The sequence below is a fragment of the Macrobrachium nipponense genome, chromosome 10 (genome assembly GCF_015104395.2).
Source record: "Macrobrachium nipponense isolate FS-2020 chromosome 10, ASM1510439v2, whole genome shotgun sequence".
NCBI lineage: Eukaryota > Metazoa > Arthropoda > Malacostraca > Decapoda > Palaemonidae > Macrobrachium > Macrobrachium nipponense.
The window spans coordinates 22,478,275-22,496,781 of record NC_087204.1 but is presented as its reverse complement, the minus strand read 5'-3'; the positions used below and the strand labels follow the sequence as shown (position 1 = coordinate 22,496,781).

The 18,507-nt window shown below is 39.1% G+C and overlaps 1 protein-coding gene across 1 annotated transcript in view; it reads right to left on the bottom strand.

The window, feature by feature from the left end:
• Window positions 1-2,175: 2,175 nt before the first annotated feature.
• Window positions 2,176-18,507, bottom strand: part of LOC135223463 (cysteine protease ATG4D-like) — a 39,166-nt gene continuing 22,834 nt past the window's right edge. Inside the window, exons 7-9 of the mRNA XM_064261884.1 lie at window positions 6,432-7,007; window positions 3,869-4,065; window positions 2,176-3,150 (exon numbers count right to left, since the gene is read on the bottom strand). Coding sequence (XP_064117954.1) covers window positions 2,974-3,150; window positions 3,869-4,065; window positions 6,432-7,007 — 950 coding nt within the window. The 3' untranslated portion in view covers window positions 2,176-2,973. The remainder of the gene's footprint in view (window positions 3,151-3,868; window positions 4,066-6,431; window positions 7,008-18,507) is intronic.

Here is an 18,507-nt window from a genome sequence, read left to right as displayed (position 1 = left end):
CATAATGTGACAGGCAAAAGTGGAAGACTATTAGGTAAAAATAAAAACTTTATGGGGCATATTGATAAAAGATTGCATCCTGTCTACAAATATAAAACTTTATTAGAGAGAAAAAACAAAATGACTTAGTTACGAGTGAAAACCGTGCAAGGTGGGTAAAAAACCGAACACTATCTTGGTTGGAATTTCATCAAAATGCATAACATAAATTAAGGAAATTAAAAAAAGTTTTGGTAAAGGATGATGCACGATTGAGGCGAGTTTGTAATGATACGTGATGATAGCAGTAAAGACTTCTGAAAATATGGAGTGAAAGTCCTTGAATAAAGTTCAGTAAGGAAACAGTAGGCACCAGATTAATACATACATTAGTTGGATAAAAAATAAATAGAGAACTGTAGTGAGAAAGAAACTGCATCACTGGGAGGGGAGAATTCAGGTGGAAAAATTCAGGGAGCTTTTCTAAATAAATACGAAAAGCCTTGACTAAAATTACAGTGGTAATGAACTAATAAAAAAAATTAAATGCTAACTTTTCAAGTTTAATTATAGATTAGGTGAAAAAAAATGATGTAGGCCTAGTACAGAAGAAATTTGGAAGACTAAAACATCTATTTAGAGTATAGCTCTCCACTCAGTGGAAACCTGATGTCTTGGAAAGTCATGTCATGAATGTTTGAACATATTGCATCACACATCTAGACTTGTTCAAGGGTGAAAGAAAAGCTGAAATTGTAGAGATGGAAGAAAAGGATTTACTCACAAATGAAGGGTGGGAATTGGAGCATGACATGATTATTATCTGACAAATTATATGTAAAGGCTCCAAATGGAACTGATGAAAAGTAAAGGAAGAAAATTATGCTGATGGGGACATAAAGGATTCTCCATAGGGGAAAGAAGTGCAAAGTCAAGGTCAGTTACAAAAGTTGCAGTTTAGTACTAAAGATGGGACAAACAAATGTCGTCCCTGAAGGTGGTTTATATCTTTACTTCAAAATCTAGATGCTCTACTGCTCTATTCCACCACTTGTGCTTTACTACGTGTATTATATCTTTTGTTTTTTCAGGAGTTTCTTTGATTTTTTCCCTACATTTGATTCGGCTACCTACAGTAACACTACGTACATACATACTTACCTTGTGCTGTTTCTTGTGCGAGATTATTTTTTAAGAGTTCCTGCAACCTCTCACCTTCATTGCTTTCTGCCTTTAGCTATTCTCTATGGTCTCTTCATAGATTTTTATTTGCTTTCTTTCAATTGTCGCTAGATTTAGGTTTTCCATTTAATCAATGCCAACCATATTGTGCTAAGCTGACATAAATGGTGTGTATAAAATATTGATTAAAAGTCACTGAAGACCTGAACATGCCAATTGGCTGAAATGGAATTAAGGAACCAAAAAGATAAACAGCCCCTAAGTTTCTGTTAAAATTATAATTTTTATTGATTAATAACTCTGTGGTAATGGTTGACATGAATAAATTCCATGTTTTCCTTTTGATATTGTAAAATGATGAAAGTTTAGTTAGAACAACAACTAAAGTTACAGTAGTCATCATCTTCAATCGAACGTATGTACCTTCTTATCAAAATATGGTAGCCTCAGTTACCATATGTTTCACAAACTCACACACTAGTTAATAATACTAGTCCTCAATTGGCCATCTTATAAAGACTTCACAGGATTGTAGTCCATTTATGCACAGCATGTATAATTAAATACTACTATATCTCTGCTTACTTCATTTCTATAGCAAGCGTACATTTAATACAGTATTGTGAATTAGTGCAGGCACTTTAATATATGTATTATGATATATGTAACTATATTTATTATAGTTAATTTTAATTTTGTTTCCTTCCTAATAAATTGGTATGACTTGACTGTCTGTAGGAAATGTCTAATTGTTCAATATCTCAGTCAGCTCAGTCACCCAAAAACAGATGATTTGAATGATTTACTAGTACATGTATGCTTCTTTCTGAAGTCACTGTAAAAAAAAGAAAAATATGTTAACACTGTCAAAACAGACATCATTTTGGTATGTCAAGGTTAACCATAAAGATGTCTACATCATTATTTGTTATTGCACTCTAATTTTTTGCATTCAAAATACAGCAACTAATCTGTTACAAATATCAATGAGGTATAATGTAATTCAAGCTCAAATGCAAGTGGTTATGCAATATTATTGGTGTTACAAAATAAATAAGTTACAGTCATTTACAGTCTCAAATATCCAACAAAAAGGCACCTGAAATCACATATCCTTTTTACATTCACATAAAATAAGCATGCACTTTAAAAAACATGAAGACAAACGTATCTCAAAACAAAAACACATTATTGGTAAATTGGTGCAGACCAGCTGGGTCATATGCTCAGAATGATGATTTTTTTTTTCATTTAGCAAGAGCTGTAGACCCTTCTATAAAATAACTATCTCACGTGCTCATTCTTATGAGAGAAGAATGGAATAATGCAAATAATTTAAAAAGAACACACCACATGAGTATGGTTAGCCTGCAATTATTACAGTCACCATAAAAGTGCTGGGGTATCTCTGGGATTCTGCAATATGTAAAAGTTTCCTTTGACTTTTGGATGAACTAACAATGAAGGATGATTGATTGGTTAAAACGAGAATATTTTTTTCAAAGGATATTTTACAAAATTTGCCTCATAATAATAAATTATGAATGCATGGCTAAAATGAGAATATTTTCTCCAAATGATATTTCACAGACAAATGCATCATAACACCATATAATCAACTTAGTACAATAATATGCACAGCAGCTCAATAGGGATTCGTGCGTGAACAGTAAAACTGTACATGAGAATTCATACCATTCTGGTATAACCAAACTGTACATTTATATATTCTCTTATAGTACATAATAATTTATTTGAAACAAATCCAGGTAACAAATATATAATTACAAACAGCTACTACATGTTATGTAATTATATAAATACAAATTCCTCTGAGTCTTGAGGGAGCAGAGGCATGTCTCTAGGGAAAGCTGCAGCCATTTCATCCTCGGTTGTCAGCTGTCGTGCGAGGGCATCAGCATCCTCTGACCGTCCATCTATAAACTCAAATATTGGGTACTCATACCCTGGTTCCTTGGGTGTGAGGAGCTGGCATGAAAAGAATAAATACACAGTAACTAACTTAGAATTGATAAAAACAATACACAAGCAAAAAATATTTTAATTCTATATAAAAGCCTGCATCATCATTCTAAGGAGGCAAGTGGAGAAATTGGCCTGGTGTTTATTTTATGTATGTACCACAAGAGTCTGATAGCCTACAATCATGGGAATGAGTTGGCCACTCTCTTCTAAAAATCTGGTTTAAATACAGACCTAACAAGCATTCTCAGATTAATGCTATGGCAACACATGTACTCTACCAGCTCCCTGAGCAAATTATTTCAAAATGCAATTTGGCAATCAGACAGGCAATATCCCTTCACACAAATCTGTGTACTATATTGGTCTACCTTTGTTTCAATTTTAACAGAAATCAGTTAAGCTGCACAGGAGGGGTTACAATAGCAAGGCAAGGGTGAAGATACACTGATGACATACATACCACCTTTGTCACTAAGAGACTAATATGGGAGATTCTATCAACAATTCATAACTGCCATCATTTATGAAGGCTTGTTAGTAATAAATTTTTTTTCAAATGGTTGGATGTTTGTCAGATTAAGAGGTAGATACTTTGACAGATCTATGCACTACATCATATGTAGTAGTACCTGCAACCTTTAAATCCAAGTGTAGAGAAAGAGAGAGAAAATAGTCTTAAGAAAGCACTACATGAAAAAAATTCTACACAATCGTTACTCACTTCCGGCAACTCTTCCATAAGGCGCAAAAAATCTGTTCGAGAGTGGCAATAAAATCCTAGGGTAGCAGAAGGATCCATTCGAGATAGGGACATCTTACGAGGAGAAGAACAGTGATAGGTAGACACTGGGGTGATTGGCTGGGTCAGAGAGACTGCATCTTGACACAAATGTGGATCCAGATGAATCAAATGCTCCTCTGAAAATTTCAACATTTTATTTAGACGTAAAATTGATGATAAAAATTATTTTTAGTCTTCTAAAATGATAATGCTTCATTTGAGGAAACCAAATTAACAAACAATAAATATGATGCATGACTACTGAATGTTTCACTTCAATTACAGTACAGTAATACAATACCTCACCTACCCACTTCTGTAAATGCGCTATACCCTTAACCTTGCTTGTTACTGTGCACATTGGCATACACACTTAAATGCACAACCACTGAAGTTTGCTTAAGTGCAAAAATCTGGGTAAAGGGTAAAGGAAGTGTTTGGAAGTGGGAGCAAACTACTGTTACAATAACCTCTGCTAAGCTAGGTGAGCTTACTTAGTACAGTAGAACCCTGGACCTCAACGCTAATCCGTTCCAGAAGAAGCGTTGAGATGCAATTCAGTCGAGATCTGAATAAATATTTTCCATAAGAAATTAGTAACTGAAAATGGATGAAAATGTTCTTGACCACCAGTTATTACCCTAACCTTGCCTTTTTATACAATTAGATAAGTTCAGAGTTAAATAGTATAATGTATTAAATGTTCTTTTATTATTTTTAAGTGTATACAGTGGGGCCCCGTATTCGTGGATTCACAGATTTCTCTCTGGACCATATCAACTTATTATTAGCGGGAAATTTGCAGCATTTTTCTATGGGAAATATCCAGAAATTCCTGGTTTTTTATCAGTTTTATCATAAAATGCACTTTTTGTGATAAAACTATTAAAAAAACCAGGTAGTATAAAAATTTTTAGTGGTTTTTTCTTAAGTTACCTATCAAAATAGGCCGTTTTTAAAGGAATTCCAACTATTTGCGGATTCTATACCAAGGCTAGGTATAGAATGCACTGCACTGGGTAGACAAAACACTTGTTGCTAATAATAAAATGTTGAAAAACAAGCCTAATTATTATATTAAATTAATAAAATATATTAGAAATAAGACACTACATTGGTCATACAAAATCCTTTTTCACACTTTTCAATAATCTTAAGTTCAATTATTGTGGTTCTTATTCTTTTCCTCTTCTGCTTGTCTACGATGGCTGTCTTGGGAACCATGATTAAATCAAAATACAGTGCAGAAAGCTGCAAAAACTAGCGAAATATTTCTGTACAATAGCAGCATAGTGAGCTGGCTTTAAACAACAACGCCAACTAGCAGCGACTGACTGAACCACTTTTGTTTACAAAATTAAAAAAAAAAATTCGCATTGAAATTGATTATGTCAATTTCTAATACGGTAGGGGACTGGAGTTCTACTGTACTGTATGTATGATGAATAGCTTATTGCAAGTGCTGACTGACTGAGTAATGACAGGGTTAGGGAGATTGTAATATGTCGCATTGACTATTGTTGGAGTGGAAGTGAAGTCTGAGTGTTAGTTATCTTCCTACAACACTGCAAATGTGTTTGTGTATTATCATCTAAAATTTTATTGCCAATGTAAACATTTCAGTTTAATTCAGAATACAAAATGATTTTAAAATGTTTATTGCACACAGCTTTTAAGTAAATATGCCATTATTATGCTTCTCCCCCTCCAACTCAATTTCAGTGCAAGAACAGTAGCCTAACAGACATCTACCAATTCATGAAATGCAATGCAGTCTTTTTTGTAGATTTTTTACATTGTGCTTTACACATGGTAGCAGCCTTTACTGTATTGTAGTTTTGTCTTAAAACAATTAAATACTTCTCCAGCTCTGTCTGTCTTGTTTAGCTACATACCCTTTTGTTGTGGCCTAGCCTATGAACTTTTCGTAAAGGCATTCACTAATTTACGGTAAATTAAATGTAATTTTTAATACAGAAGATGTGTGTGCATACAGTCTGCAAAATAAATTTCAAGATCAGACTAAGGTTTGTGGTGAGCTAACATGCTAATAGGGTTGGATATTACCCACATCTGTTTCACCCCTTTTCATCACCTCTGGATCTATTAGTGCAGTGAAACTAGAGATGACTACATCGGTACACACATTTTTTTCTACCAATATGTCATTTTCCTTTTTGATGGAGTTATACTATGGAGTCTGAAAAGAGTATCTACTACCATCCTAGTTCTTAGTATGTATTATATATATTGTTATAAGCTTGACATTTCAAAATACTTCTCCACCCTGGCAGCAACTCACCACTATTAACCAACTACATTAGGTACATAATCTACTGGTTAGGTCACCAAAGGCACAAAGGATTTTAATAGCTTAAGCAGACATAAGCTGCTCCATCTTGCTTAAGGACTGAATCTTGGTTCTCCCTGATAAGGAATGAGTTTTAAGCATTATGAACACATGATTACAGATATACATGTATAAAAAATATGAAACTCCTACCTTGAAATCCTACAAAATACAGCGAATGCTTTGGTCTCCCACCGATGATGCCAATGCAGAGTTCGTGAGTGAACAAGGAACACACAGATGAAGCATATATAGGGTTTAAAGATTCCCCTCCAAGTCTTACTGGTACCATAATAATCACAGATCTCCAATTGTCACATTTAGGGCACTGACTTGGCTGATGCAAACCAGTAGCACTACCTACTACATTGTCAACAGGCTCACTAACTGTTTTAAATCTATCACAATTCTCACTTGTCTGTCTTGCATTAGTTAATATTTGAGAGTCCTTATTACTTCTCTCAGAATCAAAAAATGTTTCTGGATAATTTCTATTGACATTTCTTTCAGTCATATCTGATGCATAGCCTCTGTGATCTAAACCACCACTTCCATTTTCCAACTGACTACTTGTTTCAGAGAAATTTGGGGTTACAGATGTTTTTATTTTTTCTAAATAATCTGAGGTAGACTTCTTTTTTACATTTGCCATTTCGGATATCTTTATAAGGTCACCTTTGGAACATATGCATGGGGTAGTTGTCATGTCAAGGACATCTTGAATGTAAACTGTTGAAAAAAATAAAAATTAATGTGCATTATGCAGTACACAGTACGATTTTCAAAGATTAGTTATATATGATGTCCTTACCTTCATTATACATATTTACTAGCTACTGTACATATATTATCAAATAATCCACAGTTTTTACAAAATAATCGGACAAAACCTGTTCTCGCCTCGAGTTGAAAAAAAACAGGGACTTGACTGATCTAAAAATGAAGACTTACTGATCTAAATCAACATAATATTACATACAGTTTTGGTGCTCAAGTTCACAACATTAAGATGCTAATATTAAAATGTAAAATACACTCAATTGTGAATGTCAATAATGAACTATGGTAAGCTTTTCTATAAGACATTGACCAAATTTTGAACAATTCAATAAGCATTTCATTAAAATATTATACAGTAGTTCAAGATGAACAGATAGGGAAATGAAACACTTCACATTATTACAGGCGGTCCCCGGGTTACGACGGTTCCGGCTTACGACGTTCCGAGGTTACGACGCTTTTTCTTAAATATTCAATGGAAAATCTGTCCTGGGTTATGACGCTTGTTCCGAGGTTACGACGCTGACGCTTCCGACGCTCCGAGTTAACAACGCTTTTAAAAAACGCATGCTATGATAAAAATCCTTTATAGTTTAGCACAGTATATAATAAAAATATGTTTTTGGTTACATTACAACAAAAATTTTGAGGTTATGATGATTTTTGACACTTTTTTTTCGTATTTTTTAAATTTTTTTAGTGACGCCGCATATGCGGAACTAGTTTGCGGGCGAATGAATACACTAGCTTGGGATGCGCAGTTTAAAACAGTCCAAAAGCGCAAATAATGAAAAATCATTGCTTGTTTCCAGTACATAATTAAAAAAACTAAGTTTCTGGTTAGATTACAACACAAATTCCAAGGTTACGACGTTTTGTTATGCTTTTTAACGATACCTCAGAGCAGAAAACTAGTTTTTTGAGCGGAGGGTGCATAAAATTAATTAACGCTATTAAACTGTATGGTAAATTGACCGAACAACGACCTCGGACGGCGAGAGGACGCTAAGCGTAACAATACGAAAGGACGCCACTTCAATCGCGTGTCTGCCTGAAGTTCAGTCGGTTGTGTGCTAAGACGTTGCTGAAATTCCTTGCCATTTTTGCAAATTTACCAGCGACGTGTTCCGGTGAGCTTAAGTGTGATCCAGGAGAAGGCTAGAGCGCTGCATGAGGCAGTAGTGAAAAAGTTTGGCGAAGGCAGTGCTGGTGGTGAATTTTCCGCGAGTAGAGGTTGGTTTAACCGTTTTAAGGCTCGTGCAAATTTGCATAATGTGAAGCTGCAAGGTGAAGCTGCTAGTGCTGATAGCGAAGCAGCAGAAAGTTTTCCAGGTGGTTTGGCTGAGATAATTAAGGATGGTGGTTACACGGCTGACCAAGTCTTTAATGTGATGAGACTGGATTATTTTGGAAAAGAATGCCAAATCGAACGTACCTTTCCAAGGAGGAGAAGTCAGCACCTGGCCATAAAGCTGGAAAGGAGCGACTGACTTTGCTGTTTGGGTCCAATGCAAGTGGCGATTTGAAACTGAAGCCCTTGCTGGCGTATTTGGCCGAGAATCCCAGGGCATTCAAGGGCATTTTCAAGAGTCACTCCCTGTGATTTGGAAATCAAACAAGAAGGCTTGGGTTACCTTGATGGTCTTCGAAGATTGGTTCAATGACCATTTCGTGCCAGCAGTGGAGCGGTATTTGACTTCGAAGGGTCTGCCTTTTAAGGCCCTCTTAGTCCTGGACAATGCCCCTGGTCACCCTTCAAATTTGAGCGACATGCACCCTAATGTGAAGGTGGTGTACCTCCCACCCAATACCACATCGCTGATACAGCCAATGGACCAGGGAGTAATAGCTAATTTCAAGGCTTACTACCTAGAAGGACCATACGTTTTGCTTTGAGGGCCATAGAAGCTAACAAGGAGTTGACACTGAAGCAATTCTGGAAGGGCTACAACATTGCTGATGCAGTGAAAAATATTGCAAGTGCTTGGGACGAGGTGAAGACGACCACTTTAAATGGGGCCTGGAAGAAACTGTGTCCACAGTTTGTGCACAGTTTTGAAGGCTTTGACCAGGCAGAAGACGTCGAGACTGTGACGAGGAAGATCGTAGGGCTAAGCAAGAGGCTGAAAACTAGATCTTGAAACCTGATGATGTAACAGAGCTGCTGGCTTTCCCATGGAGAGGAATTGTCTGCAGAGGACTTACTTGAACACTTGAACAACAACCAAATGAATTAGAGGAAGGGAACCGGCCTGGCACGGCCACCAGACCAAAAGCCAAGGTCATTAACTGTTGAAAGCGGCTTGTCAGAGGGTTTTACTCATGAAGGAGCCCTTGGCTTCTTTTGAGGCAGAAGACCTAACGTTGCAGGTTTGACAAAAATAAAACGTGGAATGTTAGACTTGGTAACTTTCTACAAGGAGACCCTGAAGGAGAAGCAGACGAAGAGAAGTGTGCAGTCCAGGCTTGACACTTTCTTTCACAAGTCTCCAGTACCACCACCTCCCACTCCTAGTCCTGGTAAGGAATTCTGAACTGTTTTACTAATTTATGTGTTTACATAGTGTACATATTAAAATGTGTTCATTTTTTAATGTAACAACTAAATGTAAGAGTAAATTGTAACTTCATTAATTTTCATCATTTGTAATTTTATTGCAGAAGTGGTGACAGTTCCAGATCCCCCTGTACTACCTGTGACAGTTCCAGATCTCCCTGTACTACCTGTGACAGTTCCATATCTCCCTGTACTACCTGTCCACAGTTCCAGAATCCCCCTGTACCTGGACCCTCTGTAGCAGCCCGTCCACCTGTACGTGTACAATCAGGTAAGCAATTTCATTTTTCTCATTTTCATGTTGGAAATTGTTTACACCCCTACATACATACGTACACTAACTTACATAGTGGTACAATGTGTTTGATGTTGCATAACCTTATTATTTTTTTTTTCATTTCAGACCCCTTTGATAGTGACAGCGACCCAGATGACCCTGAGCCTTTCCATGGTTTTGATGCCTCGCCCTATTCATCAGGTAAAGAATCCTTAACAAATTTGTATAAAATGTTTTATAAATTGCTAAAGGAAAATTTTATTTTATTAAAAGTGTACATATGCGACAATTACATCCACTATATATGTAGGTACCCTATCATTCCTTTCGATCATAGATGTGCCCTCATCGTTGATACAAGTAGTATTCACCTCTCAGAGCCCAAAACAGTTGATACGAGTAGTATCACCTCTCCACATTCCTCAGGTAAAAGAATTCTCTTTTTTATAAAAGTGTACATATGCGACAATTACATCCACCCTTATATATTTATGTACCCTATCATTCTTTCCAGATCTAGATGTTCCCTCATCAGTTGATACAAGTAGATCACCTCTCCAGAGCCCAAATCAGTTGATACGAGTAGTATCACCTCTCCATTCCTTCAGGTAAAAGAATTCTTCATTTTTTATATTGTACATACGTATTACACACTACATGTCAAACAGTAATAACATGTGCAGTAGTTACAGTAGTAACTCTATCATTTTATATATTTTTTATCATTCCAGACTCCCAAGCACCTGCCCATCCTACTCCATAGCCACAGCCACTCCCATCTCATCTACCATACATATGCCCATCCCAGTAAGCAAGCCAACCACTAGAATTTGGTAAGGACATTTTTTTTTTTATTAATGTTTTATTATTACATATGTAATACCATGTTATGTATGTAACATACATACTATAATCATATGTATTACATTTATCATTCCAGACTGGCATGCACCTGTGACTTACATAAACCAGACCTCTACATGGCCTACATGTCTTCATTTTGCTGAAGGTAAGGAATTCTCAGTTGTGTTTAATGTTTGCATACGTACAATAAATTTTGTACTACACCTAAGTGGCTACATACTGTCCTTTAATATTAATTCTTCATTCCAGACTGCCCATCATCCTAGCCTGTTATCTGTGATAAAGCACACTGAAGTTAGGTTTGGAATGCATCCTTATCATGAATGCTCTACACCTCCACCTCCATCTCCCACAACCTAGGTAACAGCTTTGAGACTCACTAAAAGTTGCTAAGTTATGTAAGGAATTTCTAAATTAAGTTTTATACTACATGTTATATGTGATATTAAACCACTGTTATGGTGCATATTACATACTGTATGTAACTTACTCTGCATAGAGGACTTACTGACAAAATTATTTTTGTACATTTCCAGAGTCCCCTGAATGATGTAGGCTATGGGGCCACATAAGACTTTGTCCATCCAGGGTTACATTGAACGACAACTTTAAACTAAAAGTAAGGAATTAATTAACATACATTAACTCTTTTAGTACTCTTGATATATCTACAGTAATTAACATATTGCATTCACAACTTTCTGTAGTGTATATTTTGTACACTAATTTTGTTACTTTTTCCTTCCAGAACCAACATTTTTCACACAACTCCAGGTTGTTACTAACAAATTACTACAAGTGTCATCAAGGGATAACTACAAGTAGAAGCACCATTTTTGGATGGAAAAAACCCTTCAGGAAAGTATACGTATCAAATGTAACATGTACATAGTGTAACAAAATATGAACAGTAAGTTTGTTCATGAAACTTACCTGTCAGATATATATATAGCTGTATTTTTCCGAATCCGACAGAAATTTAAACACTTACGACACACGCAGTGGGAGTCAGGTGGTTAGTACCCATTCCCGCCGCTGGGAGGCGGGTATCAGGAATCATTCCCATTTTCTATTCATAATTTTTCTGTCGCCGGTGCTGAAAACACCTGTTTTCAGTACCTCCGTCTTAGGATTTTGGAAACTTCATTGCCGCTAAGTATCCTAATTGTCTTTTGATTTATTCACTTGGATTTGTGGCTAGGCATAAACGCTATCTTAAATTGATTTGAATTTGATTCATTTTTGCATAAAATATCTGAATCTAGTTAGGCTAGTTTCAGACGGGGTTGTCTGCAAAGATAGGGTGTGGCTACCGAAAGCTTCGGTAGATTCGCACTTGGTATGTACGAGGGGTATGGGTCTTGCTTCTTTGTTGAGATTTGTCATGTAAGGAGGGTGAGACTTTGTCTATTCCGTAAGGAAGACGTATGATTCGTATGTACGCAATTAATCAGTAACAAAAGTCAGGGTAGTGAACCTGCTAACCTTCCTGTAGACTTTATTTTGCATAATCCTGTAGTATGGCCTACGGGCTATGTATATGTCTACGAGAGGTGCTCGCTCTCCTTCATTGCTGTGAAGTGCTACTTCTGTAATGGTTACTCCTAACCCTGCAGTGTTGCCTTCGGGCCCTAAGCAGTGTCTGTAGAGAAATTGCCCTTTCTCTGATACTCCTTCGATTCGTAACTTAGAATCGAAAGTGCTTGCTTTAGAGAGTAAAAGTGAAGTGCAGAAGTGCAGTGATACCCCTTGTGTAGTGGAGGGTGCGTCAGATCGGCCTCGTTTCGCCTCTAGGCCGGGACCTCTGCTTGACTCCCAGAACGAGGGAGAGAGCATGTCGAAAGCCGAAGGAGGGTTACGAGGAACCCCCACCGATCTGGCGTGCCTTCGGCAGTTTCTGATGAAAATCCCCAGACTGCCTAAGTGCGTGCACGTGCACGAATCCTGAAGGATTGCTTCTCGTCCTCCGAAGCGTCCTCCCCGCGCAGGGGTTGGAGCTTTCGGATGGACTCGCGCCCTCTAAATAGAAGCTTTATAGAAGAGGACGCTTCACGTCCTCTCTCTCTCTCTCTCGTTATGCGTTTCAGTGAGAAGTAAGAAGGCGAACGTTCGCTGAACTCGTGTCCGTCTTTCCACCGAGAAATACGTCAAAGAAGTCATAGTAGCAGTAAGCTTTTGAGAGCGGACGCCCAAGCCAGGGGCGCGCGGGTGCACGCCAAGCGCGCGCCAGTGGACGCCGAGCGTGCGCGCCAGTGGACGCCGAGCGCGCTCCAATGGACGCCGAGCGCGCTCCAGTGGACGCCGAGCGCGCTCCAATGGCCGCGAGCGCGCTCCAGTGGACGCCGAGCGTGCACCAGCGCACGCCAGGTGTGTCGCCTGGCTGAACGTTTCTGTTGAACTCTTCAAGCTCTTGTTTCAGATTTGGGCTTAAAGAATTTTTACCTCTACCTTCGATGATACCTTCTACCTCACCTGCAAAGAATGTGAAGTAGGCAGTGCTTCGGAGTAAGCTTAAAGTGAACAGACAACTTCTTCTTCGAAACCCAGCAAGACATCGGGTTTCGTGAATTCAAGAGGTCTCTGTCAATTAATATTGCTTTTCGCATAGGTGGATGGAGTTAAGGAAAGCTCAAGGGAAGTTCTCGTTTGCTCTACCGCAAGCTTTGCCATTCTGCCAATAAATTTAAGTTGCCACTACCGCAGTCAAGACTTTGCGATAAGGCAGTTAAGGGTTATAAAGGCTCGATGTCCTGCACGTCAGGACTCTCGGCAACGTTCAGTAGGATTCTTGCAAAGGCACTCATCAAAAGTACGCTCTTCAGGAAAAGCGCAAGACAGGACTGCCTTTGCCATACTGCCAATAAATTTTAAGCTTTAGCAGGCATTAGTTGTGATACGGGAGAGGAAGCTGGTTGGAGAGTTTCTTCCTCTTCCCAGGATAATTTTGCCAGCTTTTTAGCCCATCTGAAAGGGCTTTTCAGATGATAGATTTTGTTAGTTCCTAGTCGGGACTACGCTGCCGAATTGAACATCGTCGTTCTACCTGACGTAAGCCCAGTCTCTTAACAGGATTCTTGCCCTTCCTCGTTTGAGACGGGAATCGGAAAATAAAAAAAATGCTCGACTTCCTGGATTACGTTTTTATCAATTCAGTAACTTTCCCCCCCCATGACAATATACTATCGTTTTGTCAAGTGAGTGGGTATCCCCTCATTGACAAAATATCTCTTTGTCCCGTAAATGGGTTAGTTCTCATTGACAAACATCTCATTAACTTGATATTGCGTAAGCGAATAAGCTCTTATTGACAAGATTCGGAAGAGATCTCATTCGTCATTCGCAGACTCGTACAAGAAATAGACTTGTAGACTACGTCAATGAACGCTTATGTCCAATAACATAAGAAGCTTGAGCTGACTGCTTCGATTCTCCTAAGCTTTGTTCATGAAACTTGCCTGTCAGATAGTATGTAGCTGTATTTCCGAATTCAGCTATATATATGTCTGCCAGGTAAGTATGAACAAACTTTATTGTGATATAATTTCATATTTTGCCTTGCGGTTATTTTATTTCTGGTTGTTCAAGTCATATACGCTTGCTGTAGTTACCTCTTTGGATGGCAACCGAGAGGTCTATGGTCCATTTTAAGGACATTTAATCGTAACTCCCTGCAGCCTTCCAGGAGTTTCCGATTTATCTTTTACCGTTGTATGGTAGTGTTCTGACGACACAAACGCATCTGTATATTTAGCGTTTTCTGTTTCGCTTAAATATACCAGCTTGAGAGTCTCTTTATGCTAAAAATAACGGACCTTTTTCTTCATAGAATAGGGTAGCTGGCAACCCAGGCATAAAGTTAAGAGACGACGATGACGGACGATCGTAAGCTGCTGCTGTCACTGTCCTCTGACTCCTCTCCTCCAGACTCCAGTCCAAACGAGCCAGTACCAACTCGTTCGCTGTCATGCACTGTAGGTTAAGTCTCTCTCTCCTGCGGGATTGACTGACTAACCGTATCTCTGTGCTGGCAGTTACGTCTCTCTCTCTCCTGCGGGATTGACTGACGAACTGTATCTCTGCCCTACAATCACGGACTTTAGCCTAAGATTGAGGGGATTTCTTACATGAATGAATAAACATTGCATTCGTTTGGCCTTAATATGTTCTACAGAGATATCTTACTCCTTTCGGTGCTCGTTACCGCACGGTATAGGACTACGAGTCTACCACAACATTGCACTATTATATGCTCTCTTGCTTAGGCAAAGCGCAGCCTTATTAGGGAAGTAAACATACTGTGTGAGGGAATGGATGAGCTTGCTGGGGAGGGCCATTTCCTTCCTAAAAACCTGAAGTTTGTTCCCTGAATAGACTGCAATTCAGAACCTCTACAGTTTTTTCCTACCGGGAAACTGAAATTTTATTAAAGATCTAGGAATGATTCTGAACATCTCTCGGTGCGTTAAGTATCTCTTGAGGTGATAGAAAGAAGGTGCCGGACATCTGGAGAGGGTTTCAGATGTCCTGGATCATAATCTGAAAGAAGTGGAAGCAATTCAGTCGTCCCTCCAGTCCTCGAAACGAGTTTTTGGAACCATGGTCCATATCAACTCTGATCTTCCACAGCTCTCTCATATCTTAGGAAGTATCTTCTCTCGGTCCCGGTTCGGGTTTACGAGAAAGAGCCTATTATAACAACAGGCGTAGAATGGAACGATCCTCTAGAGGTTCGTTACAGGATTGCAAAAGTCGGTTCGAATCGTCTCGATCGAAGGCAGCAACTACTGACTTTCCGAGTGGAATCTTTCTATAGAATATGTTGAGAGTTGTGGAGACTTTAGGGACGTCCTTTCATTCATCTCTTCGCTAGGTTGAGGACGAAGAGGCTTCTTCTTCTCTGCTCCCTTTTTCTCGATCCGGGAGCGGTAACATTAAACGCCATCCTATGATATTGAACGGGGATGGATGTTTAGTCTCTTTTCCCCTTTTTCAATCACTTAGGAAATGTAATAAGATGATTTATATTATCACAGGGAGCGACAATGACGCTAATCGCCCCATGTTGGCCTTCAAGACCCTAGATTCACAGAGGTCACGTCCTTCCAAGGACCTTTTCCGAGAGAGTCGGTCTCCTTTAACACGAAAGGTACCTATAACCTCTCCGCTCTGAGTCTGACTACGTTCAGACTATCGAGATGTTGACAGCATAAGATTGCAGTCTTCCCTTTCCGTTTGAAGAATGGGATAAGCTGGCAGTCACAACTATTAAAGAATACGCAAATATGTTGTTGACGGCCTTTGGGCTCAGAGGTTTGCTTCTGTCAAACAACAAAGCCCTTCACGATCTTTGAGTTCTGTGAAATCTCGAAACTCGCTCACCATCTACTTTTTGTCTCGCCTGTTTTCTCGGAGTCAGACACTCGTGCGAGATCAGGAGACATATAGTAGCCCTGAGTTTCTTGTTGACGAAGTCGGTTGCGTTTTTACACCCCCGATGATCGTTTAACATTAGACCAGGTTGGACTGTCAGGCATTCGTCCTTCGGGACTGAATCGCCTTTTTGCTCCTCGCTCCTTTCTCCTGGCACCAGAAGCTCGAGTCAGGAGTGGCTCAGGAGTTGATTCGCTAACGACTTTGGTTGCGTTGATACACCCCCCAAGGTTTGCTTAGCTTGAATCGCCCAGGCAGTCCAAACACTCATCCTTCAGCGAAGAATAGTGCCTTATGGTCTTCAGGGTACAGCCTTGCTGTCCTTGATTCGTCTGACTGGTCAACTGGTCGGTCACCTGACGTTAGTACAGACGGACTGACTGTGCATGTCCAGATCGAAGCTTTCAATTGGAACTTAGACATAGTCTGAAGTTCTTGATGTCAAAGCATTCGAACATCTACCTGTTAACTTCTTGCATGTGATCAGGAAGGCATTTTTCTAACCACCCTAGATACGACAAAGAGGGTTAGTGAGATTTTAAGCCATCGTCACAAGTTTTGGCTTTAGAGAACACAAGGCGGTGTGCTCTCTAAGCTTTTCGTTATGGCCTAAGAATGGAAACCCGGTTTGTCCTTGGGCCAGGAGCTTGGAAGCAAGGATGGCACAAGTTAGTGGGCAGGAGCCAGAGAGAGTCCTGTGCCCTGTCAGGTCTCTCAAGTTTTATCTCATAAAACTCAAGAAAGTCGAAGTCGTACGGACAATCTGCAGTGTTCCGAAAAGACCAGACTTGCCCATATCGAAAAACACCTTGGCTTTATTGTTAAGGAGGTCTTTCAAAAAAGCTCCTTCTTTGTGTTTGCACAAAGATTTGAAATCTTTCGATTTGAATGCTCACGAGGTGAGGGCGCGGCCTCGGAAGCATTTCAACAGAGCATGGCACTCAGCAACATCCTGAGTACCATGTTTTTAGCGAAGCAACTCTGTGTTCAATTCACACTCCCTGCGAGATGTGAAGATGGCATATGAGATCTGCTGCTCGCTAGGGCCATACGTGTCTGCAGACACAATCTTGGGGGCAAGAAGTACCACTCATCCTATCCTGTAGAAAATGGTTAGGAAGAGCTCTTAATTTAGTAGTTGAGTCGCCGACAACGGTGACTTCTTAACTCTTAAGCCTTAGTTAACACACCTTAACTTTGGCTAGGTGGGTCAGGTGGTGATATATATTTTTTATATATATTTATTTACTTCTTAGCCCTCATTGGGATGGTCAAATATGGTCTAGTCACGTCGTGGTCTCGCCCCTGTTGACAGATCATCTGGAGTGCACCAGCTATATAGGTCTCTACCTCGCTGGCAACTCTAGTAGCACAAGCAGACTTACGCGGCAGTAACCACGAAGTCAGCTATGCTAACAGGTAAGGAATCAAGATATCAATTATCTGCATATATATGTTTCCTAAAATCTTCTATTCTGTCTACTCCCACCACCAAAGGTGGGATTCAGCTATATATATATCTGACAGGTAAGTTTCATGAACAAAATGTTATTGTAATGATACAATTAAGTTTGTTCATACTTACCTGGCAGATATATATAATCAAGTACCCACCCACCTCCCCTCAGGAGACAGTGGAAATAAAAATTATGAATAGAAAATGGGAATGATTCCTGATACCCGCCTCCCAGCGGCGGGAATGGGTACTAACCACCTGACTCCCACTTGCGTGTGTCGTAAGTGTTTAAATTTCTGTCGGATTCGGAAAAATACAGCTATATATATATCTGCCAGGTAAGTATGAACAAACTTAATTGTATCATTACAATAACATGTTTTTACATACAGTAGTATTACATACGTACATAACTTTTTTTTACAGGAATTTCCAACCAAGTTTGATTATGTACATACATGTTATAAACCACTGTACGTATGGTTACTGTATGTAACTTACTAAACATACATACATGACTTAACTTTGATACTTTTTTGGTACATTCCAGAAAACCAGGACCCCCTCCATGATGCAGGCTATGGGGCCACATAAAACTTTGTCCAGGGTTACTACTAACATAAAGGTAAGGAATGTATACTAGTAGTAAACATACATTAAGTAAGTTTTATACGTACTAAAAAAAAGTGACCAAGATCTCTCACATGGGATAAGTGATCAAGGTCCCTCATGGAATTACATACTACTGTACACTCCCTGCTGAACAGGGGGTGTAGACCAATCATTTACAACATGCATACGTACCAGTTGATATTAAACCACTGTATGGTGCATATTACTGTATGTAACTTACTATGCATAGAGT